At 40.0% G+C, this 26,676-nt stretch overlaps 1 protein-coding gene across 2 annotated transcripts in view; it reads right to left on the bottom strand.

Annotated features, from left to right (window-relative positions):
- zc3h18 (zinc finger CCCH-type containing 18) overlaps positions 1 to 26,676 on the bottom strand; it is a 42,284-nt gene that overhangs the window by 1,705 nt on the left and 13,903 nt on the right. For both annotated transcript variants that reach the window (XM_071490372.1, XM_071490362.1), the window contains exons 10-18: positions 16,660 to 16,842; positions 15,049 to 15,174; positions 12,893 to 12,985; positions 12,445 to 12,723; positions 7,624 to 7,740; positions 5,449 to 5,654; positions 5,074 to 5,288; positions 3,703 to 3,796; positions 1,850 to 1,946 (exon numbers count right to left, since the gene is read on the bottom strand). In XM_071490372.1, the coding sequence (XP_071346473.1) occupies positions 1,850 to 1,946; positions 3,703 to 3,796; positions 5,074 to 5,288; positions 5,449 to 5,654; positions 7,624 to 7,740; positions 12,445 to 12,723; positions 12,893 to 12,985; positions 15,049 to 15,174; positions 16,660 to 16,842 (1,410 nt within the window). The remainder of the gene's footprint in view (positions 1 to 1,849; positions 1,947 to 3,702; positions 3,797 to 5,073; positions 5,289 to 5,448; positions 5,655 to 7,623; positions 7,741 to 12,444; positions 12,724 to 12,892; positions 12,986 to 15,048; positions 15,175 to 16,659; positions 16,843 to 26,676) is intronic.

Genomic DNA, 26,676 nt, shown 5'->3' with positions numbered 1-26,676 from the left:
ATCCTTTGGGAACTGCGACCCGCCCTCTCTGGCTGCATGATTTTCCTCTGTTTTGAATTATGACCAAAACTTTTAACAGGTTTTAAATTTGATGTGACCGTACAAATCTTCACATGAGAAGTCTAGACTGAACCACACAAAGTTATTATTATTATTGGTTTAAGCTATTGTGACCAAATTTGGTGCAATGTTAGCTCCAACCTTCACCGCAGTGTGGGGAGATGCTGCCTCTAGGAGATGCCACAAGTTCAAAATCTTTATATCTCGCGTACAGTCAAGGTGCAAAGTTCAGGGTGTAGTTGAACAACTGACAGCAGGGTGCCACATTTGCATTCAGCCTAGTATCAGCTGTTTCATCTCTTTTTTTCATACGTTCCACAGTAAAGCCGCTCTTGTTTACGTGTTTTTGTGTTTCTCTTGTCAGGCAATGGAACAAGTATGAACTAGTGACTGAAACGAGGCCCGTTAAGACTACATGTTAACTCCCACTTCCCAGCTGTTGCTTCGCTGCTGCTAACATCCTGATTTTATAAGCGCGACGTCGGCCGACAAAATCACCAAACACACAGGACAGAGACAAAGACTGAGCAGCGATTTCAGCTTTGTTTACAGTCGCACAGACAGAAAGTCAGAAGTGACAGAATATCTTTGTTATTCTGTCTCTCACACAGCACAAGATTTATGTCTTCAGTCAGAGTCAATGGGCTTGAATCCCATGAGTCACTGAGGGTAGGGAAGTCATAAAGTAATTTGTTTGTTTTTTTTAAATGAGTTTTGATGACACCATCTAAAAACAGAATAGCGCAGACTTCTCCTTTAATGGAAAAAAACACTCAAGTACAAACAGCTTTGTTGTTGGGCTCCACAATATAACCTAAACGTAACAGAAATTTAATGTTTTTCCAACCTTGGGGCTGGAATCACAATCAGATTTTTGACTTAAAAATGCAAGAAGACTTGAACATGACTGAAAAACAATATTCTTCAGGACTTCAATGACATAAGACCAGCACCACCTGAAAGCCTGTCCTTGTTATTCACATTTGAAAAATAGAAGTTATCTGACAGATGGACTGCCAACAGATACTTCAACTATGCAGAGAACTGACATCCATCCACCAGTTTGAATACTTATTCATTTCATGCTGTTTCCTGACAAGTCATCAGCTTGTACCAAGCTGATGCCCTCAGACTGATACATGTCACCTGTTGTCATCAACAAACAGAGCTGAGGTGAGTGTGCGGCCTTCTCTCAGTCTGTTCCTCTCAGATCCGTGAAATTCACTATGAGACGGTGTGGTGACCTGTAGTTACCTGAAGCTCCTGACCTGTATCTGCAGGTTTCTATGCACTGCACTGCTGCCAGGTGTAGAGGTGTTCCTGACAAAGTACCCAGTGAGTGTACATACAGGGGGAAGAAAAATGCTGCCAATTATCACTAGTGTTCATATGATTTTGTTTATCTCTATACTTGATATCTGAACAGAATTTATTTTCAGCTCAGCCCTGCTAGAGAGCACCTGTTTCATGTTGGGAATTTTGCACGAGAGCCAGTGAACGTTATGACACGTGCAGAGATGGTGTAATTTGTGCTTCCACATCTGTGGCATGTTCCTCATACTTGTGGTCAGACAAACTTCATGCTCTGAAACCCCTGATGTGTTTGGCCTGAGTTAACATGATCAGTGCTGGTGATAAGGACGATGCGTCAAAGAAAAGTGGACTTCAGAATTTCCACACTTCCAGCTGAATGTCCATTTTCACTACTGTTGACCTCTGTTGTTTTGTGATAAAGTGTTAAGGGATAAATATCTCAGTCATAGAGCAATAACATGCAGAAGCAACCAACCTGTCTCCGTGGGGGGGCAAGGGGCGGGGGCCTTGGCCTCTGGGCCGATCCATTCGAGGGGAGAGTGGGGGTCGACCAGGTATCCTTTTATCACGGCCTGAAAACACCAGAGTCAGTGAGACTGTTAGTGGCTTTTGGTTCAGCATATCTCATTAAAACCACATTACTGTGGTATTGGAGACTGAAGAAATGTTGAAGTATAACAGCTGTGTAGTCTCTTTTAAAAGCTAAAGTTTTTGTGAAACATCTCAACTTCCACTTTTGGTGAGTTAAATTAGGATGTGGGCTTGTGACAGAAATGAAATGGACAGAACTATTAGTGACAACAACCCAGTACTTCCAAATCAGAAACGGAACAAGAAGTTATGAGACCATGGAGACCTCGGTGGCATGTTTGTTTGACTGTGAAAACAGCTGCTTACAGTGGTTGTTAACGTGGTACAACACAACAGCAAACAGTCAATGTGAAACCAAAACAATGAGCTACAAGAGGCTAAAAAGCTCAGCTGTGCTGAACAGCACTAAGAGGGGCATTTTCACATCACACCATTGTTTGATTTAAATCAAAGACATTAATTAATTCAGATTTAAGAAAATAAACCCACTGACGCGTAATCTAAGAATAATCTCAATTTAGTCAAGATTTTAAGTGTGACAATGATCTTTTGGTCGGTAGCAACTATGAGAACAAGGTTCCTGAACTGACCAATATAGTTTTCAGAAGGCTGGAATATCATGTCTCCGTTCATTTGCTTCCTCCTGACGGATACAGCTACACATACAGGAGTGTATCATCGGCATAACTTTAAACACACACATTGTGTTTTTGAATAACCAGAGCTCAGTAATATAACAATTAAATAACAGAAAGAAATGTCAAATCAAATTCTCCAGATGTAAAGCAATACACACGTTTGCTACAAGGCCCAGTCAAAATCAGATCATCATGATTTATATATTTTTTCCCTACAGGAAACTAATGCTGACCGTTCAGGTGAGAGGAAAAACTTAAGCAGTTAACGGACTGTACAAATATTTCCAACAGCTATAAAATGGACACAGCGTTGGCTCTAAGAGGTCATCTAAAATCATTTACCCTGATAACAGCTGTTACAACTTCTGATAAGCATGGAAACCTGACTGAAATGTATCTAATGTGGGGTGATGAATGACCCACACTGTCTTCATAGCAGGGTTCACACTACACCTTCAATACAGATCGTCACAGGTGAAGAAAGGAAGAAGCTAGTGGGTTTCAGATGTGACAACTTTATCACAGGATGAAACTGAAGGCAATTTCATTTTCAACAAGTCAGATTTTGCTACAGTTGTAACACATTCTTTTCATTATCAGTGAATCCAAAAAAGATCATTGTTCAGCCAATAAAAAGTTCAATAAAAAAATGAGAAAAAAAAGAATTTAATTTATAGTGAAATAAACAGAATAAACAAAATAAACAGAAGCAAGTCATCACATTTAAGGAGTTGAAACCTGCTAATGTCTGGGTGACTTAACTGAAAATAATAAGATGATTTAACACAGTTACACCTTGGAGAGTAATTTTCTGTCGACCATCTGACTGATTTATCAAACAATCATTTCAGCACAAACAAAAACAGAAACCACAACATCATACTTGAATGTTACCAAAATATAAATAAATACCACTAATAATATTGATAGAACATCATGATTAAATCAGGTGAAAGGTTTCCCATAGATACTGTAGCTATGAAGAATGGTATCACACGAACTGCATCATGTCAGAGACGGGAGCCAGTGACATTCCCAAATGTTTGTGTATTTCTGATGAGTGTTTGTGTTGACGAGTGTGTGGAGCACAGTTTCTCACCTCTGTCTGGAGACATGGCCATCCTCTTGCTAGCAGGAGAACCCGGCCTGTCTTTGTCTGAAGGCAGGTACCTTTTCCTGTTGCCCTTATCTCCCTGTGGCCAGAAAATAACACAACATATAGAATTAATTAAAAGAATTAATTAAGAATTTCAAGTTAAAGTAATCTGGGTGTAGATTTACCCACTGTCTTTCAAAGGAAATGCTCAGATTACTACTTGCAAATATGGAATTAAATTGGCTGAGTGGAGGAAAACTTCATACAAGTTGACAATAACAAGATAAGGATAATCTAACATTTTGACAAATATGTAAATTTGCTTTAATTCCAAGAGAGATGAGCAAACTGATCACATTAATGATTCACAGTAAATACAAATCCAGAAGCCTGAGTCAATTACTTGGAGAGCAGAAAACAAACAGTTGTGGATTTACAGGAGGATACGTGATGGACGTCTTGGCTGAACAAACATTCAAGCAACTATACAACCTCATTTTATTTGAACATACTTGTCAATATATTTGCCAGCAAAATAACATTATGTTCAGTTATTGTGGACTGCAGTGGACTCCTCATGACATTATTACAACACTCAGTTTGACAGGCTGACTGGTCTGTGTCACTTCTCTATTGTACAATGACTCCTGATCAAAGTTTCAGTGGATCAAGGGTTAAATTTAAATTGTAAAACAAATTTCCCTGGTGATGAGCGAGAGAGAAAGTGACCAAAGAGCCAGCGTGGTGAGTTTTGCTCTCGCTCTTTCTCAGATACCCTGAGTGACGGCAGTAGGATGACAATTATTTTTTATGGCAATGTTAAAACAAAACTGTCATCACAAATAAAGCATGAAATATTTATCAATTAATTAATTCATTATTTAATAATCAGAGTATTCACAATCACTGAAAATCAGCATAGAGGTGCATTAAATCAGCTGTTTATGGCTTCTCTCTTTGACTGTTCAAAAGTCCCATTTACAACCATGAAAAGCGACAAAACTGCACTAAGTGATGTGTTCTGTCTGTCGATCCCCTCCGCTGTGTTTAATCAGTGTGGCACCTACACACAACCAATAGAGCTTCATATAAGCTGGTCAGTATGTGTGTGTGTGTGTGTGTGTGTGTGTTTCATTGGTTATATGCAGTTACGTACATGAAACTACAGCAGGGCAAATTAAATGAAATGTTGAATTAATACTACAGATGACAACAATAATAAATTACGGGCAAACAAGCCAAATATCACTGTGACAGTTGCAAAGGCAGGAGGATGATGATGACTGTTGATCAGACACACACATCCATCGATCCTCTTCACCAATTGAGCCATCAATAAGACCCTTTAAAAATGAAACAAGAAGCAATAGTGACCTTGTTGAGGAGGGTGAGTTTGATGTCTTTGTGGGAACCTGAACTTCCGTAGCTTCCAGGGGGGCCCATGGCGCCGGGCGGGGGATGTACAGGGTGGCCACCCCTGCTACCAGGTCCCGATATGGGCATAGGGTTGCCTCCTCTGGGTGGGGCACCAGATGCGTCGATCTTCCTGCGATCCTCCCTGAAGGGCTCATCTTTCTTTGATGGTCTCTCTGTGACAAGGACAGGAACACATGGAGAGCGATTAACTGAAGCTCAGCTGTTACTTGAATCCCAGCTCCTACATGACAGTTTTTGGTTTGTATGTGATGCTCTTGTGTATCAGTGTGTCGGATGTGCCTGCTGCACGGGGACTCTGTTCCCCACACTCACCCCTGTTCTTGTCTCTGCCATGCGGAGGCCGGTCCCGCGGAGGTCCTCGCTCCTTGCGGGGGTGATTTGGTGTGGGCGAGTGGGAGCTGGCAGAGGACACTGGGCTGGCCAGGTCAGCATACATGTCATCTGAGTCGGCGCTGCGCACAGAACTGCTGCTGGACGACGCTGATGACACCGATGACACGCTGCTCACACTCAGCGATCTGCAGCGAGAGATGACAGCTTGACCGTGAGATGCTGGTTCTCACAGTCACACAGGGAAGATAACAGAGGTACTGCTGACTGAGTGCTGCCATCACAGCTGTGCACACACACTTCACACATGTATCATACACACCCTAAATAAAAAGTATCGTACCTGGATTTCCTGGATGTTTCCCCACAGACATCACATGAAGGAGAAACAGAGAAGAACAGAATTAATCCACGTTAGGCTGCAGCTACGTATAAACCGAGGAAACTCTGTCTTTCCTTTGGATTTCCTCGACAGCTGCTCATCGGATCGACTTTAAACATGGCAGGTGTGCTGCTAAGGAGTTTTTTGGATGAGCGGCTCTTGAGAAAGCTTCATACATCACTTCTCTACATTTTACTGATGTGTAGAAAAAAGCAGAGCTACATTATGGAGACAGTGCAGCAACAGAACAATTTACACCACTCTCACTGTAACATTGTGTTAACTGTGCTTTTTACTTGAAACCAAGTCATCTGAGTGCATTGGTTCCACGGGACAGTTTACAAATCTGTGGCTAGTGACTGAGTCCAACATCACACTTTATCAACCGTGTGCAGATTTCTAAACCCAGAGCCTGCACAGTTACACATAGATCTTTCTTTCCCTCTGCCGGCCCCAGGATGGGCTCCGTACCTCTCTACAGTCAGTGTGTTTCTGTAACAGCTAATTCTGCACACTGAGAGATGCCAACACAGGCCAAGCAATCAGCACCTAATGACATTTTGAACCAGCACTGCACTGGTCATCAGGCCCATTACATGTAGACTTAAAATTCCTCTCATTTTTGGATATTACAGACTTACACAGTGAGAGCTGAATGCAACAGATGAATAAGCTACATGGCTATTCTACCAAAACCTAAAAAGCAATTGCATTGTAATTACTACACTGTGAAGATCACAATATCCTTTACAGAATTCCTGTGACATCAGAACAAGATTCATAAAACTACACAAAAAGACCTCTCTGATGCCACATCAGACTGGAAGTTGTGATACTTTCTGGCGCTTTGATGCCTCATTTGGTTGCTCGTCTCTCTTCTTGTCTCTCTTCTTCACCCACAATTCTGTCTTCTGTTTACAAACTGTGTCACAACCAACCACAGTTTTTGCTTTGTTCATGTGGAGTACTCATTTGGACAGCGCTGTTAATTTATGAGGTGCTAAATGGAAGTGTCTTGATTTATAAGTTCAGTAGCTGACTAACTAGCCCCCACTCGTCCCACTTCAGATAGTCCTGCCTATAGTCTGGTCTCTGGACCTGGAGACAGAGTGTATTTTCACCATCTTGGACTGCAGCTGGTGATGGTGGTTCTTGTTCTGCTCCAGTGGAGAACTGCTACATGTGCCACTACACCAAACTCACCGAGGCTGCAGCGCAGAACTGGGACTGCTGCCTCCAGCTGCAGTTAGCGTGCTAGCTGTTCAACAGTTAACATGGTCGGTTAGCAGCGAGTGAAGTTTTAAAATTAAATATCTAATTATAGCAGCTTTTCAACGACGCCACCTGCAAGTAGATCACATGCCAAAGTAAGATTGCCCACCCCTAAGTGAAAATGCAGACAACTCTTACGACTGTGGTCATCATCTGCGCGTATGTGTTTACTTCATTATAGTTACATTATGTGTCAACATGCTTTATAACCGTTTATTCAAGTGTGATAGTAATGCCAGTTAAAAAAAAGCTTCGTGGCCTCATTTATCAAGCCATAACTAGAACAAGTTTGTAAATAAGAGCACTCTGTCTAATCAAATATGTGCACAGCTGTACACCATAAACAATTATAAATCCCACTTCTTCTGTGTCCATTTAATTATTTATAAATACAGTCCTTTGCATAAATAAACACAGTATTTGGTCTCCAATATGTCTTTACAAACGTTTTTTTGGCAAACTGCAGTTCTGATGACAATGAGGACATTCACATGGACAAGTACCTGGATTTTCTGGATCCAGAGCGTGAGCGTGAGAGGGAGTTGGACGAGGATCTGGATCTGGAGCTAGAACCAGTGTAACTGCTACCACTTCCACTAACACTCCCACTCACAGTTCGCCTGGAAGACAGAGAGGGACAGGACTGAGAACACAGTGGGTCGTTTTTTCATGATATCAAAACCAAAAGGGAACTGACCAGATCCTTGTTCAGCAATTACATCAGCTAAAGAAAAAAAAAAGCCAAAAAAAAAAAGAGAGACAGTAAATGAGTAAATGATAATAAATCTGACTGAGATATTTAATTTAGAGATTTGTAGACTTTTACAGGGCCTATTTTCTCCTAACTTAAATGCTAAATGACCTCTGCACCACAGTGCTCATCATTGTCAACTCTTCTGCTGCCTGGAAACAAGTGTTACCTCTGTGACGCCTGGTTTCACCAGCTGCTTCTTTTCACCGGACAATACTGTTGAAACTACTGAATTCCTGTACATACAGTTAGCTCTTTCTGACTCAAACAACTGATCTGCTGTGTAATACAGTGTGGGCTATGGGTGCATTTGTATGTATTAATACGGTAGTTAAACTGTTCAACATGTGTTTTCTGCTGACCCCGTCTTCACTAACTATTAGCAGTTCCTGTTTGCCATGTCCAAGCAACTATCATTAGTTTAATACTGTAGAAACAAAACCAGGTCAAACTAACTAACCTGGCAAATTACTGGCCACACACAGTTTAAGCTGCAGTAACTACAATCAGACTAGAGGCTTCTCTGTGTGCTGCACCAGCTAGTGTCTACCGATAGCCTGCATGTGAGGCGTTTAGGGAACATCTGTAAATTGTACAGAAAATAACCTGGGTTACACTCACTCAACACTCAACCTGTAGGAAACACAAGGCTTCAATAATATGATGAATACAATGGAGCCAAGTTACACCACAGAATCCTGCAAGTACTATTATTTATTTTTTTTTACTGATGTAGGCCAATATGAATTCCTTTGCTCAGACACAAAAAGTAGATTTTATGCAGATGTGGTGTGTTCTTTATACTTCGACACTTTACCCCAAAATTAAATTGAAAAAATTGCAGTATATCGCCTTGCTGTATCGTGGTACGAACTGTCACCAGATTCTTCCCAAGACACAGCTCTACTCCAATGGCTCAAAAGGCGAAACTGACAGTGGCTCTAAAACAGTGGGTAAATGTGGGTTTACACGAAGACCACAGCCTCGTGGGCTGCCTTCATAAACATCCTTATCAAACGGCACATTACCAAAACCCACATGGAAGGCTGAAATTGCAGCCAAATAAAACTGAATAGAGGGAAACACACAGACATGGCAGAGGGTGATTCCCATGGGTGAGATACCAAGCAAGGTTTGAAAGAGAACCATGAATTTAAGAAAACAACAAATTGCATTGTCTTTCATATTTTCATTGCGTTACAACCACAGGCCTTACTATCAGGTCAGTAAGTATGTTTACAAGCTTGTTTCCAGTATCCCTTTAGAAAACATATCCTGGTTTTGATAATACAAATACCTGCTTGTTCATACATGTTCACATGATTCTGACAGGATCCATGTTTCAAATCTGATGACTTTTTTACCTCAACAGTTTCAACAGCTGAGGATGAATGTAGTTTAGTTTCTGGCTGCTGGATTTAGCTCCTGCATCCAATATGGAAAAAAGAAAGTAACAGTGAATTTCATCCTCTGTAGCTGCACCGTCAGACTTTGTATTTTAATCTGTTACAGTACTGAGGCAGAACTACAGACACTCACAATCTGGCTTTTTGTAAAGACAGTTTTGAATATGTAGGTTGGACAGGCCTGTTTTTACAGCTGACATTTTGACTTGTCATTATAGAAAAGCACAGATGTTAGTAACATCAACAACGCCTCTGTTCTATTCAAGTGTCCCAGTCTGTTGTACCAGTGTTAAAGATCCTGAGACTGAAGCAACTAAATGGACTTCAGCCATCATTTATTTATACTGGCGGTTCTCTAATTGTGACTCTACCATCTTCACAGTGTGTACCTCCTGTACCAAACTGGTTTGGCTGATTAGATTGTGTCAAAGTACAAACTGTGCTTGACTATCATTTCAATTTTATCTTAACTTACATCTTTACGATTCTCTAACCACACTACTGACCAGCCAACCTGCCACACACCCATCAAAAGTATGTGTGTGGGGCACCACAGTCATTCCCCGTCTTTATGGAACACCAAAGACAGACAGTACAGGTGTCTTTTCAAATATGTTCAAAATGTTACTCCGTCCTGCTGCCTCAGGTGGTATCACTAATCTATCTCACATTTGTCAATCCCAGAGAAGTAGTTTACAAACAGAATGAAAACAGGTGTTGGAACTGGTTTTCCTGGATGTTTTCCACGCTGTGACCCATTCTGCCTGCACTCGCTCACACCCACACACCGAGATGAAAAGAGTCTCACACACTCTCACTGTTATTCCCTGCCCTTTAACTGCTCTTCCTCTCTGACACACACACACACACACACACACACACACACACACACACACACACACACACACACACACACACACACACACACACACTCACAGAAGTGTAGTTTTTCCTCAAGCCACCCACTCCCTCGCCCACACACAATACCTATGGTCTTCCCCCTGAAATGCACAGCCAGGGGATACACCTGCAGTGCCACAGATAAACTCACACAAATATGCAAATGTAAATGTGTTAGGAAACACAGTTCTGCTTGATGCAATTTTATCTGTTCATCCACTGCTGACATATTACCTATACAACCCAGAGGTGGGCCAGCATTCTCCCACCCACACTTACACAAACAAAACTACCAGCAAAGCATCCAGATGTTTTCCTGCATGCCCACGCAGTGTTCATGTAACACTGTGAGGACTCACAACCAGTTTTTCAATTCAGTGTGACAGGACACCAAGGAAACTCCAGGTAAGATCATTTCTGTGACATTTCCTATGGGTTGATGACTTTGGCCTAAGAACAAAGAGATCATCCACATCACTTAACTGTAGCAGTTCACAAAGAGTTGAGACAATGACGCATGAAAAAATGTGCTTGTAGCAAGACGACAAACAAAACAAAGCATCTACTGGTTACATAACTTGTTTTAAAGTGTGTCTGTGAAATGTGAAATTCACAGACTGATTCATGAACAATGGCCCTGCTGCCCCACTCTTTTTTTTCCAGACTTTTTACACTTGGCCACTTCATGTACCTTGGGCAGATCATTCATCCATATGCCACATTGGCTGGATCCAATCCCAGCAAACAACCAGTCATGCGCACATTAACATTGCAAATTAACCCAACCTGCATGTCTTTGGATTGTGGTTGGAAGCTGGAGTACTTGAAGGAAACCCACGGCACAGGGAGAACATGCAAATTCCACACAGAAAGGCCCCAGCTGGTCGGCAGGTTCATACCCAGAACCTTCTTGCTGTGAGGCGACACTGCACCACTGTGCCACCGAAAGTCCAAATGCAGCCAAGAAGCAGTGTCAACATTTGTCATACTGACTCCTCTCAAGTTCTATTGAAACAGGATCTCAAAGGGTCTTGTCCCTGTGTGAATGTCAGCTGAGGTGACACTGTGCTGTCTAACCTTTGAAATGATGTGAAAACAACATGTTTCCGTATGAGCTTTTCCAACTGCTTCTCATAAACACCTAATCCTCATTAAGATGCCTGAACAACAGGAAAACGACTGAAGTAGAACAGGACTGTACATCACAGCCAACATCTGCTGAGGAGGGAGCTGCAGCCTTTCTGCTACCTTTGATCAATATACTATGTTTTGATCAAGCTAAGCCCTCAGTGTAGTTTGTATTTACATATTGTTCTGTTCCTGTTGTTAGACAATGAAACAAATATGAAGTAATGATTTAGTTGTGGTGCATAATTTAAATACATGTAAATGAAGGAGACATTCACACAGAGCTGTGCTGCTATACTGATCAAATCCCTGTTTTATGATTGTGATGAGTGTGACTGTGAGGTCAGAAATGACATGCAACAGTTTAGTGACGCAGTCGCCACGCACACGCAAGGCAGACAACATGTCCCGAGCTGAACAGGGCTCAACTGATTCCTAACCACTAAAAAACTGTTATCTATACTGTTTTCACATATAAGTGACAGTTTAAACAAAATTGTACCATATTGTTATGTATCATTAAGTATAGACCTGGTGTAAGACAATTGCAATGAAAAGTGAAAACAGGGCCTGTGACACTGCTGGATGTTTCCACATGGAGGGAAGGTGTGGGGATGGTTTATTGGCACACTGCACTGGAGCCGTGTGTTTTTCCTGCTATGACAGAGCAAAGCGTGCACTAAAGGAGAGGTGTATGTCTTTGGCTGTAGGTGCACAGTTATAAGTAATAATATTTATAAATATTCATGTTTTTAATGGTCTTGTTGACTTTGATGTGTTTGAAATTGGCAGCTGTTGGTATTAGGAGCATGCTTTGTTTGGCCTTAAACATAATATATCTGCAGAGTCAGCTGCCAACAGAAACCGTTTCCCAAATATGCAAAGTATGACAACTAAAATGTAGAAAATGTCAAAACTTCGGCATGCCCCAGACAGGCGTAGTGTTTAGTAAAGGTCACACTGGATCTGAATAGACTGAGTGGAACAAACCTTTTCCTTTTCCTGATTCCTGCCATTAATCAAATTCCTTTGAAATCTAATGTAATCCAACAGATTGTAGCAGATAATAGAATAGCATTGTCCTTTTTTTTTCTCAACAGCTACAAAATGAACCAAGAGCTTGAAGGTGAGACACCTACCTCCGGGGAGGATGCTGCTGCCGTTCTTTCCGCCTTCCCTCCCTTGGGTTGGGAGGTTTTCCAGGTTCCCGTGGTGGCAGGGGCCTTCCTGCTCCACTGCCGGTAGCCCCACCACCTGCACCTCCAACTTCCCGGGGATTGGTGGGAGGCTTGCCTCCTTCCATCATGGGTTTGGAAGGCCTGCCCTGCAGTCCACCAGGTGGAGGAGGACTAGGAGCTTTCTTCATGGGAGGCTTATCCCGGCGAGGGGGGGGAATGGCACCCGGCTTCAGCGGTACACTTAGAGAGGGAGAAGGCACTTACTGTTTTATCAAGTGTCAAGACAGTAACAAAAAGAAGGTTCCAGCTAATGACCAATAAATAATAATCAGTAAACAGGCATGATGAAACATAACGCTGGAGAATTAACTGATGATGTAAATTGATTGATCAAGTGATTAACATTTACCCTTTTGCTACCATAGGAGAAAGGTCTGGTTTGTTCTTAGCATTTCTCAGTGCTGCTGGGCTCGATGAGGGAGATGTAGAGAATGACCGAGACCTATAACAGCAGTAAAGTAGTCATAAAGGTGTCATTATGCAGTTTAATTTCAAGATTAGATCGCATCACACAAGTATACAATGGTTTCAGAAAAAATTCAAAAAAAAAATCTAACTCAAGGGTTGTGTTTCGATGTGTCTCAAGCAAGAAATACAGCTCGTCAACAAAAATACCGACTTAAGAAAACTGTCTGGTTTAATGTTTCTGCAGTGAGATGTTATCTACAACTCTTATTTTAAAGAATCTATGAATACACATCTTACAAAATATGATTGAAGATAATGTCAAATCTAAATAAGTACATAACTTATGTTTTTGGCCTTGATGTGGCAAAGAGCTGCTTATTTACACATCCAGTATTGACTCTGTTTTAGCCCAGTTTTTCCCTTCTACCATCTCATGACATAAATATCTGGCTCTTTAGCTGCTAAATGCCTCACCTTGATCACTACAGTTGCTTTCACATAGTGCAACCCTGAACTTATCTAAACCCTACCCAGAGGAGCTCTAAGTGAGAATGCAAATGTCTGAATCAGTTTGACTGGACATTAAATGGACTTTACCCTGCCAGCTCCCGGGCACAAAGTCTGCGTAGTGTCTGATTGAGTCCATGTGTAAATAGAGCAGGTCATTGTTTGGGAAATTCACAGCAAGCAAGAGGGTATGTTGATGACATTCCTATCCTACCTCCTGCATGCTCTCCCCCAGCAGTAGCAACAACAATGTTTTTCCATCTTCTATTAATAATCCTGTCATATCGACCTCTCAAAATTCAGCAGGTTGAAGCCTTTGTTGGGCTTTGTTGTCAAATCCCCAAGTAACATTTGCACAGTGACATTGTGGTAGATTATTTTCTAATGATAGATAATGTGAAGCTTATTTACGTGTCTTTCCATTTACATATTAAATTTTGCAGCTGAACTATCAATGTCAAAACAGCCAGGCAGAGTATTATTAGACATTATTATTATTAGCATTACGCTTACAAATAAAGGCCAGCTGCTGATAAAGGCAGAGCCAAAAACACTGGGGAGGAGTATGATTATTGACATGGTAAATTCAGTACAATGTCCATGTCCACTCACTGACACTATCAGTACAACAGAGTCATGTCATACCACTGTGTTGCTCTGATTTCTATGCCACAGGAATTAGATTTACTTATATTCACTAATTGCTGCCAATCATTTCAACTTGTTAGAAGTTTTTCAGGTGCCATTAAGTTACTAATAATGTGATAATGAAACGTCTGCACTAAGTGGGAGGATTAACACCTTTATTAAAAGGAGTTGCACAATAGTCAGTATGACATGATTACATTGTCGTACTGCTGGTATTTGTGCTGTAGAAGTTACTGACTTTGTCAAGACAAATTAACACAACAGCTCAGAAAACAGTGAAGCCTTGTAGTAAAATATACTTGTATTAAGACTGGTCTTTAATATGAACCTGATCAAATAAAGAGATGGTTCTCTCTGCAGTAGATAAACGACCAAACCACAAATGGAGATTTTACAGTAAGGCTGGACAGTGGGTCCGGATGTGCCTGGCTGCTGAAAATGCTGTGTAAACATGTAAAGCATAGACTGTATAACTTTGTTGAATAATGTTGATGCTAATTCAACAGCTAGGTGTACTGAGATCATAGACACACACACACACACACACTTGTACTTCTATCTTTGTGAGGACACTCATTGACATAATGCATTCCCTAGCCCCTTACCCTAACCTTAACCATCACAACTGAGTGCCTAACCCTAACCCCTAACCTTAACCTAAACCTAATTCTAACCATAACTCTAAAACCAAGTCTTAACCCTCAAAATGTGATTTGAAGGTGTCTCAAAAACTGAGGACCGGCCAAAATGTCCTCACTTTCCCAAAATGTCCTCACTCTGTTAGTAAAATACTTTTTTTGGTCCTTACTATGTAGCAAGTACAAGTGTACACACACACACACACACACACACACACACACACACACACACACACACACACACACACACACACACACACACACACACACACACACACACACACACACACACAGTTTTGTGTACCTGGAGCGGCTGCCACTGAAGGAGCTGCGCTGCGAGGAGTGGCTGGAGTAGGAGCTGAACGAAGAGGAGCGGCTACGAGAACGAGACGACCCGGAGCCTGTGTAGGATGAAGAGCGAGATGAAGACCTGCAAACACAAACATAGTTGGGATTAATTAACAGTTCTTAAAGAATAATTAAACACCGCCTTTTTGTCCTTACCTCCGACACATGAAAACCAACCAAAGATGTCCAGAACAGGAGAGTCATCTAGTATTTATACAGTTGGGGATCCTCTATACATAGTGTAGATGAATACATAAAACAACCCACCAACAGTTGCATCATGACTTCTTTAGTTGTGGAGGAGCTTCCTAATGTCTGAGTAATAACTTACAAATTGCTTGAAGAAGCAATTTGTAAGTTTTGCTACTGTTACATAGCCATCATTAGCATTAAGAGCTGTTTACTTAACAGTCTTGCCAAGAGCTTCAGCCATCTTTGTGTTTACAAGAAAAGAGGTCATAATACACTCTCTGAGAGGCACTGTGTCTTCAGGGCAGACTGGACGCAACAGTGACTCGGTATCGGAAAGTGACAAGACAGTCCAAGCGGGGCGGGGCTAGCTGGTTAGCATGCTAACTTCAATTGAAGAAACAGAAGCAAAACCAGTCTGTTGCGTTCCACCTCTGGTGGCAGTTCTTAGTGAGTAAAAGAATGAAGTTTGATGCTGAACTGATCCTGGTCAGTAAACAGATGTTAATGCTAACATTGGCAATGTAGAAATAGCAGAACTTAAAAATATCTCCTTTGAGGGACCCATGATGAGAATGCCACAGTCTAAAGTAAAAGTGACCCTGAGATGTGAAGTTCTGATCAGCAGAGACTGGTGTAAACATCATCTCTCTGGCCAAATTGGAAGGACAAAAACCTGATGGACTCAAAGCTCATGAAGCAGCACTGTGAGCACTACCATCCAGACACAAGACTGTTGTTGTTCGTACTGTTCAAACATCACAGTACAATGTCTGAGCAACTGTGTTCTTATGTTTCATCTCACTCCAATTATCACATTTATGATATAACTCAAGTAGCTACTAATTTAGCATCAAACCCCCTCACTGCCTCATGTGACACATTTCTTTTTTAGATGCAATTTTTTTTTTTTATTTCCAGCTCTCAGCAACACAACAGAGTCCTGTGGAAAACAGCACAACTCTGTAATTTGAATAATTTGCAATACAAAGTAACAGAATGTCTAAAATGTTTCCACACTTAATGCATTTACAATAAATCTACTTTAGAGTATAGAGTTCTATCATCAGCAAATGATTATGAAATTATAGCTATTGTAAATATTATTTTGAAGGACCCCTCTGGAGTTTTCTTGTAAACAAACCATTGTTATGTTTCCAGTCACTGTTACGTATCACAGTCCATTTTGCTGTCTTGTAAATTAGTTAAATGTAGGTAACCTTTGTGGAACCAATGTAAGCCAACAGCAGGTTAATTATCAGTCAAGACACATTTCCACAGCAGGGTAACATGAACAATGCTTGTTTCTGACCTCATGAAATGTTCTTTCCTCATCACGATGATGCAGTGTATCATAAGTGGAAGGATGAGTTCCTACCTGGAGGAGTTTGACAGAGAGACGGAGGAGCCCGAGGGCCGATGTCGCCGACGGCCTCGTGGTGGAGAGCCCAACCCGGGGCGTCTCCTGGGAGATTTAGACCGACGCCACGGGTCCTTCCACTCATCTGGTCGCCTCATTAACGGAACAACCTCCTTCTTTGAGGGAGGCTCCATCGGCCTGCTGGGAAGTTTCAAAAGATCGATGACTGGTTAGAGACAGTGGCAGTGTAAAAATCGTTTTTGTGCTTTTTTAAAATATTGCATAGACTTTATAAAATGCTTCATCATTTATAAGGTGCTACATGTCTTGTAATTAATTAAAACTTCCTAACCAAAAACAAAACCTGATCAAATCAGATGTTTATGCTACAACTTTGCAAGATTTCACCAAAATGTAGGCCCAGTTGAGCAGAAGTCTTCATACTTGCAGCCAATAGGAAATTCAAAACTGCTGTAAACATTTTCCTTCACACATCACACAAACAATGTTTATCTAATCTTGGTGAAACTAATTTGGCAGAGGACAAAACGCAGAGGATATATGGAAAAGTTCATCTGTTTATTGGGAAATTAGAAAACTTGGAGAATCGTTGGAGCCTTTCTGTGTGGAGTTTGCATGTTCCCCTCCATGTGTGTGGGTTTCCTCCCATAGTCCAAAGATGAGTTAGATTGACTGGCAACTATAAATTGCCCATAGGTGTGAATGGGAGCATGAATGGTTGTTTTTCTCTACATATCAGCCCTGTGGTTGACTTGGCTCCAGCTCACGCAACCCTTAAAGTATAAGAAGTGTACAGTAGTAGCGTAGTATAGGAAATAGAAAAATTTAAAGGTCCCATACTTTACACTTTCCCTGTGTTTTATCTGAAGTGTTGATCTCCATCAGAAAATATATTTGTGGTTTTAAGAACCAAAAACCATCTCAGTGTAGTTTTACATCTCCTCTCTCAGGCTTCTCTCTGGAGCTCTAATAACAACAGGCCAGTCAGCCAATCAGAGGAGAGGCTCTGAGGCTCTCTTCTGATTGGCTGACTGTTTTCTGAGTGATTTAATAATAATATATAATATTAATAATATAGCAGATTTCAGGTAAACACCCAGAGAAACCAAATCCTGCAAGGAGGGATGGTTGGTCCAGGTGGACACAGTGTTAATATAGAACCTGCTTTAGAATAAATAAATACATGGAGCTCTCACCCTACACATTATGGGACCTATAATACTATAATATAATACTATTCCATATTTAGCCTTTATTTAGCCATTCTTTAAATATTTCTTTTCTGACAAGAAAATGCACAACTTAAAACCCACCAATCTGTTGTCATGAAAGTGGATGAATTAAACATGGAGTTTTTCTAGATGTAAACACGAACCATTTCAGATTAAAAATTGAATCACAAGCATGTGATAACATTTTTTCACAAATGTTAAAATAATAAATAGTTCTCCTTCTTGACCAAACTGTGAGACTGAATCCTGATAGACAGCTGAACTGTATAATTTCTCTATTTTTTTTCTCTGCAATTATTTTGGTGTTATAGCCTCACACCTGCTATACAATTATCAGATGGACAGTCTGGGAGGTACACACACTCTGACCACTGCAGTTACAGAGCAGGTTGTGTCAGAGTGGGTGAGAAAGTGCTGTGTGACTCATCAACTGGCTTCACTGAAACGGACTGTTGATGAATATATATAGATAATCTGCTGCAATGACCTTATTTCCTCATAACTGAGGTCCCACTTAACTTATTATATCAAAGAATGACTGAAATGAAACTACTCCGAAACTCAAAGTCATTTCCCAGCCCCGACATATTAATCATGAATGTTTGGGCTGGGAATTTTTTGGTGCCTCACAATTTCACATGGTTTAGCTTCAAGGTGCCATGGTTACAATATTACAATAACTAGAATGGCACATAGTAGAGAGCACACCTCTGCCAAGGCCAAACAATCCTACTTGCTTTTGTTCTCAAGAATAGCTTTATTTATTTATCTATTTATTGTCTTTAATCCTTAAGAAAGACAGTTGTGTGGTTTTATTCGTGCTGTGTGAAATGATGACGCAGCCTCTGCTGTTATTGCACAATCCTATTAGTTGCACATTAAATTAAATACTGATGCAAACATTCCCAAATGCTGCCAGTGCCATATGCACTGTTACTTACTATTAATAAGCATAACTCGGTATGTAATGCAGATTCAGAATTTTCTTCCACCAAATCTGGATTATTATATTGATCTGTATCAAACTCTACAAATTCATAGATGACAGCACCATAAATATGTCTGATCAAGTTCTACTGTGTTCTACTGTGTTTATCTAACATTAGAACTGCAAATGGGTGATAAAAAGCCCTATCACAGTATATGTAATATCACATATTGATGGATCTCTGGTATATTAATCAATCTTTTGCAAAATCATGAAGTGATAACTACTGTAGAGGTCACATGGTTGTCATTCTCCTATTGCACTGGTTGCCAAACGTCAACAATACTTGTCTCATCTAATATGAACCTGTAACACCAGTGCTGGGTCTGAATTGTGCACTTCCACGCTCATACTTGCTGTTTTGAGTGCATAGGTGTGTTCACACAGACAAGTATGCAACATGCAGTGCACTACAAGTATCCAGATGGTGCCAAAAAAACAAAAACAGTCAAAACAGATTGTATAAAGATGGACACTTCTAAGCCTCAATGATCACCATCTTGGCTACGTGGCGGAAGGGAAGGAACCACCATGTGTGATACCTGTGAAGACAGCGACCGAGGAAGGAGGACATGTCATCAACACTGATGGTGGCATAATTTCCAAGTCACATGACACACAGGGGGCACACACAGGAAAGTATAACGTTCATTTTCAAGTCAAATGAGCAAAGCAGACAGTAAATAATCGTGGCCGCACGGTAACTCAGATAACTACTCAATGTTCAGCTCTGCTGTCTCATAATCAGAGGCTTTAGGTTCATCCCAGTTCTGGGTTTGGGTCGTCACATATGCTCCTGGTAACTTCCTGTTTTCACAAGACTGCTTTTGGTAGCTCATTGGTTTGGAAAAATGCGTAATTTTTTATTATCACCTAATCAGCCAATTTATTTCTCAATTTAATGATGAACTGTTTGTTTTATAAAATGGCAGGAAATACTGAGCTCTGCAGAGCCCAAGGTAATGACTTCAAATTGATTGGAACTAATTCATTTTTGGCATTTTCCCCTTAAAAAAAAACGACAAACTATACAACAATTACCAGGACTGATTAACTGACTGTTCCAGCCATGATTATTTTACATTGTGTTATCACCATTTCACTCAACCCTAATGCAAAGGATTAATAGTTATTAACTTCTGATGTCATACGTCACAGACATTTCTCTTTATGGGAAAGTGGTCTCAAACTTTTGTACCCTACTGTATATGGGAGCTTATTTGCAATGCACAGCTACGACATTTACCATCAACTTGCATGGGTTTTTCCCCAGTGGAGAGATCACTGTTTATTTTTGTAAAAAACACAGCAAGATTTAATTGTTTATACTCAAGCATGTAACTAAATATTTGTTGGAGGAAATTAACAAGATGGGTGGATATTCCCACTGAAAACGATCCTCTGTCGCAGAACCTTTGAATGAATGGAGTCCTATCTCTGCATCAGTCACTGTCTGGTGAGGGCAAAGGTTTGGCATTTCAGCTGGTATGAGGAATATGTGTTGGTTTAGTATTACAGTAGAAACTGCCTTTGAACAATGTGCTGCACAACAAACTGTCAGGATTAAACTAACACTAACATAAATCCGGAGCAGGGACATGTGAATATGCATCCTTCAGTGAGTACATACACAATGCAAGTGCAGAAAAGGCACACATCCTCCAGTGAATGAGAAATTCCAACGGTGTGATGCAAGACTGATGCCGTCACAGACCTATTCACTGAGCTAAAAATAGAACCACAACAACATCTGAGCTATTTTTAGCTCTTAAATATTTGTTCTTATCTACACAATGTTTCCTTTGAGGAAGCAACGAAAAAAAGGAAGTGGAGCAAACAAACCAATAAAGCATACAGACTACAACAGAAGGTAATAGGATGTTTGCAGACCTATGTAGGTTTAATGAATCAGCCTGAGGAGCCTTCCAGTACAGTGGGAGGAGGTTCAGTTGATTATACAAGCTGAAGCTGAACTGTCTATGAACCTGACATCACCGTTTTGTTACTTAATATAGAACAGATGGATAAAAATAAAACAGCTGCACGGAGAGTACAGGCTTAAGCAAATTCAGACAGGAAAGGCAACTTTTAGGAAAAAGTTTTTCCTAAACTGATTCTTATTAACCGAAAGTAGGTCGTAAATAAAAGAAGAAAAATTTGGGGATAAACAGGGGACTGATTAGGTAAAGGTCTATTCCTGTATAAGTCCGTTCCAAATAAAGTCCTGGATGTCTCTGTGGTTTAGTTAAAGAAAGTTTTATGGCTAAACATAAAGCTGCTTTATATAAGTTTTTGTTACTTTAAATGAACAAGGCCAAGGTGAACTCAGTATTCTGGCAAACCAAAGTTGAACAAGTAAAGGAGCATAAGTTGAAATAAGTAATTAATTTGCAAACAGACAACATTTATAAATGTACTACTATTGTGTAGCAGTAATATAAAATACAAGTACTGAAACTTGTAGTGAATGAATAAAAAAATCTTTGAAAAGCAAAGGTTAAATATGAGTTCAGCTATTGTTGATCACTAGTCTGTACTGTATGCAGCTAAACTTAAACTAAATATTTATTTTCTGCACTGGGGACCTCTTGGCTTAAAATCTTCCAATGGAAATTTTAACCCACAACGCATTTCCAAATTTTCCAGTAGTAAGTGCAACAAGTTTCAACCAGTTCCTCTTTGACCATGTCTACGTGTAGCTCATAGGGAGATGAACACATCCCTAGATCAAAGAAAACTTCCATTTCCAAATTTCCATATTACCCCTAGCAGGTAATATTGCCTAAGTGCTCTACGTGACTTGTCATCAAACACAATACCAAAACATGGGTGTTGGCTCTCTTTTGTTGACAGTCACGTCATCATCAGTGTTGGTGCCTCCAAGGCAGAAAAGAAAAACATAGTTAAGTTCCACAATTTCAAAAACAGAGACCATGACTGTGGACAAAGCAATGGAAATACATGACACCACTGGTTGTTATCAGTCATGACCTGGTGGGCTGGAATCAGATTTCTCAATTCTGAATCACAATGTGGGAATTTTTTCAAATATGGGCTACTGCTATTCCACAGACGAAGCTTGATGACTTAAAAGACTGCAGCCAAGCTGTAGCATTGTGTGGTGCAATGAGGAATATTTTGTTAAACTGCTCACCACACCAGAGGCATGCTGTTCATCAGTGACTACATATTAATTTTCATGCTGTTTGTGACAGAAAAGATTAAATACAAAAGAAAAGCAGCAAAGGTTTGAGAAGATTTATACAGTAAAGACTATCTCAAGCGGACGTGTCAAAGATTTTACTTTACTGTTTACATCATTATTTCTATCCAATTATATCTCTGGGTGTAACAGCACATTGTGGGTTATGTTGCAAATTAATGAGCAGGACTGATTTATGGTCTGTTAGGAGACGCCTTGATTTGCCAGGTATGTAATCAGGACTTGACGCTTACTTTTTTCCTGAGGAGCACATTTGCTCCTGTGTTGGAAAATTTCTGAGTGCATGAAGAACCTTAGTGGCGCAATGAATGTTTTTCCTCAGTAAAGCATACAAGGATACATATACAAGCAAAATGATTTAATTTCTTTGAATACAAACAGTACACTAGGCTTTTAATTATTTCTCTAAAAATGTACTATTTCATGGGCAATCCATTACTGAAACACAAAATTACATGTACAATGAGAGTATTTTACATATTATTACTAATACATGGACCAGCAGCCAGACAAAGTGTATAACAAACATTATAAAGTTTTCTGTGGTATTAAAGGTACACGCCGCAGGATTTGTTGGTTGCTGTTTGTAAACACACTATTCAAAGTTGACCCCTCCTCCCCAGCTTAATGAGTGAGTGAGAGAGAGAGAGAGAGAGAGAGAGAGAGAGAGAGAGAGAGAGAGAGAGAGAGAGAGAGAGAGAGAGAGAGAGAGAGAGAGAGAGAGAGAGAGAGAGAGGCGGTTTAGCAAGCTGGAGAATGAATGAAGAGAGGCAGCAGTGTTAGCGAACACAAAGCAGTGAATCAGAGAAATAAAACACTATTTTCTGATTGTTTCAGTTTCATTCTAAAACAGAAACAAACAAGCCCAAAAAAGAAATAACACAAACCTGCAAGAAGGCGCCACGTTGCTGGATTTTGTGGGAATGCTGCCTAAGCACATGCTTCTATTCAATTGTGTGTTTGTAACTCAGCCTCGTCCTCGGTCAAACAGAATCATCCATGACAGAGAGCAGAGGAGAGAGTCGGAGACAGCCATGTAACCTGGTCGCTGCGTTTTTTTAGTCCCGTTCTCACACCCTGCATGTTGCTAATGGCTGGGGGCTAAACACCAATTGCCCAAAGGTCAAGAAGAAAAGGAGAAAAAAACACCACCACAGTTGTTGTGATGACTGAGAGGGATTACTTTTGTACAAGTCTATACATTGCATTTTATTTTTGTTTTTTTGGAGGAAAATTCTGCATCATATAGTAAAAAATAAAGTATAAATGTATGACTTGCTCTGTATTAAAAATGTTTGTCTTTCTCTTAAAGTACAGACTTGTTTTGAATCGTACAAGATTTCTGTGTTTTCTTTTTTTCTGTACACATTTCTCCTTGTTGACAGTTCCAGTTAGGTAATTCATTCATGCTAAAGTTGGACAACAACAGTGGTAAGGATATTCTTCTTCTGAACTCTTGGTGGTTGAGATGTCTGCAGTATCAACAGAAACATGCCAATATATGGAGCAAAAAAATGAGATAAGTGAAATTTCTAATACGCATACAACAGATACTTTTAAGTTTCCATGCATGTTCCTCTGTATTAACAGAGGGTGAGTGAACGTCTCTTCCTGTATTGGTCATGACAGTGGCATGTCTGGAATCTATTGTTGTGGTTGTGTAGTTTACTTGCACACACTTCCTCACACATTCTTGAATCACCATGCAGGGGTGACTCTCCTGCTAATGACAATGACAGTGTGGGTGTTTCTTCTGAAGATGAACCTTAAGAAGCAAATGGAAACATGATCAAGAGGGAAGCTAGCTAACCTCACACTATGTTTGTATATTGGCTGCAATGCAATAATGTATCCTTATAGGTATGACTGCCTTGGCGAACTGAAACCAACCAACCACCTGTCCATGTGGTAATGTGTTGCCTACTAGTGATGAGAAGTACATATATATTCAAGTACTATACTTAAGTATATTTATTATAATTGAGTGTTTTTGGCCCTATTATCTATCTCTCTATCTCTCTGTCTGTCTGTCTGTCTCAGTGTTGTCAATTTAGCACATTGTCACTAGATTTAGACACTTTTTTTCAAACAAACTTGGTATAAACCTGGTCCCTGGACTGTGTAAGGATGCTGACCGGGGGCTTAGCGCTACGCCTCATGTTACAGGCAGTCTACTGAGCCGCTCTGGTTTCCCAGCTGCTCTGAAACTGCAGGGAAGCAGAGGAGTGCTTCAATACACTGAGTCTCGCCTCCATTAGAGCAAATAAACTACTTTCATTATATGTATCATTATTACTAATGGAGGCAGAGGAATAACTAAACATAGGACACACACTGAGAGAGAGAAGTCATTGGTAACTGCTAAAGAAACCAGCAGATCTGATTAGCATTTTTTTTAAATTATTTTTTTGGGCTTTTTGTGCCTTTATGATAGATCAGTGGAGACTGACAGGAAAGGAGGTAGAGAGAGGGGAATGACATGCAGGAAAGAGTGGGACCGGTTGGGAGTCAAACCGGTGACTGCCTGCTAAAAGCGTCTTGCGCTCACACATGGTACGCGCCCTAACCACTCGACTACCGGGCCACCCCAACATTAGCAACCTTAAATGAGACAATACACTTACTGCAGCACAGCAATAAAAGGCCTGCTAAGAAATGGAGGGTTTTTGTCCACTGAAAGGCTAGAGGGCTTTAAATTTGAAACGGTTACAGAAAATGTCAAGTTTGTATTAGAACATAATGCAACAACTATAACACAGAAAACGGGAGCGAATGAAAGCAGACTTTGTCTTTAATTTATGTGTTTGGTGAAGACAATGTTATAAAATCTGGATTTGCCCATAGGCAGTCCAGTCTAGGTCAAAACTCCTACTACTTTTCACCTTGTTTAATACTACATTATGCTTGTATTCTTGGAAATATTATACTTCTTACTTTTTAAAAATAATAATTTACACAAAAAACATGACAAGCCTATGAAATATGATGTAGTGTTAGAGTTATGTATCCAACATTATACAAAGTAGTTAATATTAGCTCCCTCTGGACACAGCATTAAAAAGATATGATGATGATATGATACTGATACATTGATGCCTCTGTAAAAGTAATAATGTAATAATAATGTAATAGATATAAAAATATTTTAGATACTTTTAGCGCATTTTGCTGATAATAAATGCAGGACTTTTACTTTCAGTTTAGTACACAGTATTTACTTTGAAGTATTAGAAAGAATCTGAGTTTCCTGCTCCTTCCTTACTGCAGGAATCTAAGACATTGTTTGGTTACGGTGTAGTAACACAGGAGACGCAGGTTTCTCAAACTTGTAATCCATCACACTTGATTATTATGCTTGAGTATTTGCTGTCTGTGTGTCCTGCACACTTTTCATTTCATTTTTCATTTCATTTTATGATAGGCTGTTATTTTCTGTTGTTGCTTCTGTTTATTTGACATTTTCTGTTTTGCTTTCTTCATTATTTACGCAAACTTGTTTTATATTTTAAAAGTAACAGCATATGTTTAACTATTGGACTTTTGAAAACCCATGGGATTCCCTTTGCTGTGCAAGAGCTGGATTAACGAGAACTAGCAGGTATAACACTTTTGAGGCTTTAAGCTGTTGTCTCAGCTAATCCCCAAAAGTAAAACCTATTTTAAAAAAAAGAAATTATATATAAAGATGGCATGGTGGTTATCAAGAGACTATACCACATGGTAACCATTCTGTGGAACAAACATTTCATCAGCTGCGTGTTTCTTTATTAGATTACAGAAGAAGAGCACCGGTGCTAGCACTCATGCAATATCACTGAACTAACCTACTTATCAAACCATTTCTGTCATACCTTGTGCCATTTCACAAACGAGCAGTTCAACATGATCCAACAGAAAACGTAAAAGTAAGAGGAGGAAGTGCAACTGTAAAAATGCTTCCCTGTTCCCGATACCTGCATCTCATTCCTCTCAGGTCAAGTAATCAAACATTATGGCATGTTTAATCTACGTGTGAATGAAAAGTTTTCAACCAATGTTTGATCTCATATTCATATGAATGTTTGTGAAATACTAAAATAGCAGTATCATATATTGTGGCCAAAACAAATCATGATAATGTTATTGATGCAATTTATAGAAAATACTAGGGAAAAAATGCTTTCAGTCAAATTCATCTTTAATTGTGTATTGTGTGTTTTCTCCCTTTTGGCAAATGAATTAAGCTCAAATATGAGTGTTAGGTCAGGTGGAGAGAGTCTGTGACCATAATGTACAACTGTGTACAAGTTGAACATTATAATCTTCATAGAGGCTGGATTCATTGCAGGACTTCATTAGACTGTATTAGCTTTAGCTTGGTGTTCCTAATAAACTGCCAACTGAGTGTATATCTAATTAATTCTATTTGCTACAGGTGGAAAAAAAAACAAACAAAAAAAAAAACCCACTAGATTTACCGCCAGTCAGACTAGTTTCAGATTATATCCCTGTTCCCTATCCAGAGTCATTTAAATATGAACCATTTGTGTGAAATTTTGTCATAATGGCTGTGTGAAGTCTTGAGTAATGGC

The sequence above is a fragment of the Trachinotus anak genome, unplaced genomic scaffold, assembly GCF_046630095.1.
Source record: "Trachinotus anak isolate AG129_WGS33_773 ecotype Australia unplaced genomic scaffold, CSIRO_AGI_Tana_v1 ptg000002l, whole genome shotgun sequence".
Lineage (NCBI taxonomy): Eukaryota > Metazoa > Chordata > Actinopteri > Carangiformes > Carangidae > Trachinotus > Trachinotus anak.
This window is presented reverse-complemented; position numbering and strand designations above follow the sequence as displayed.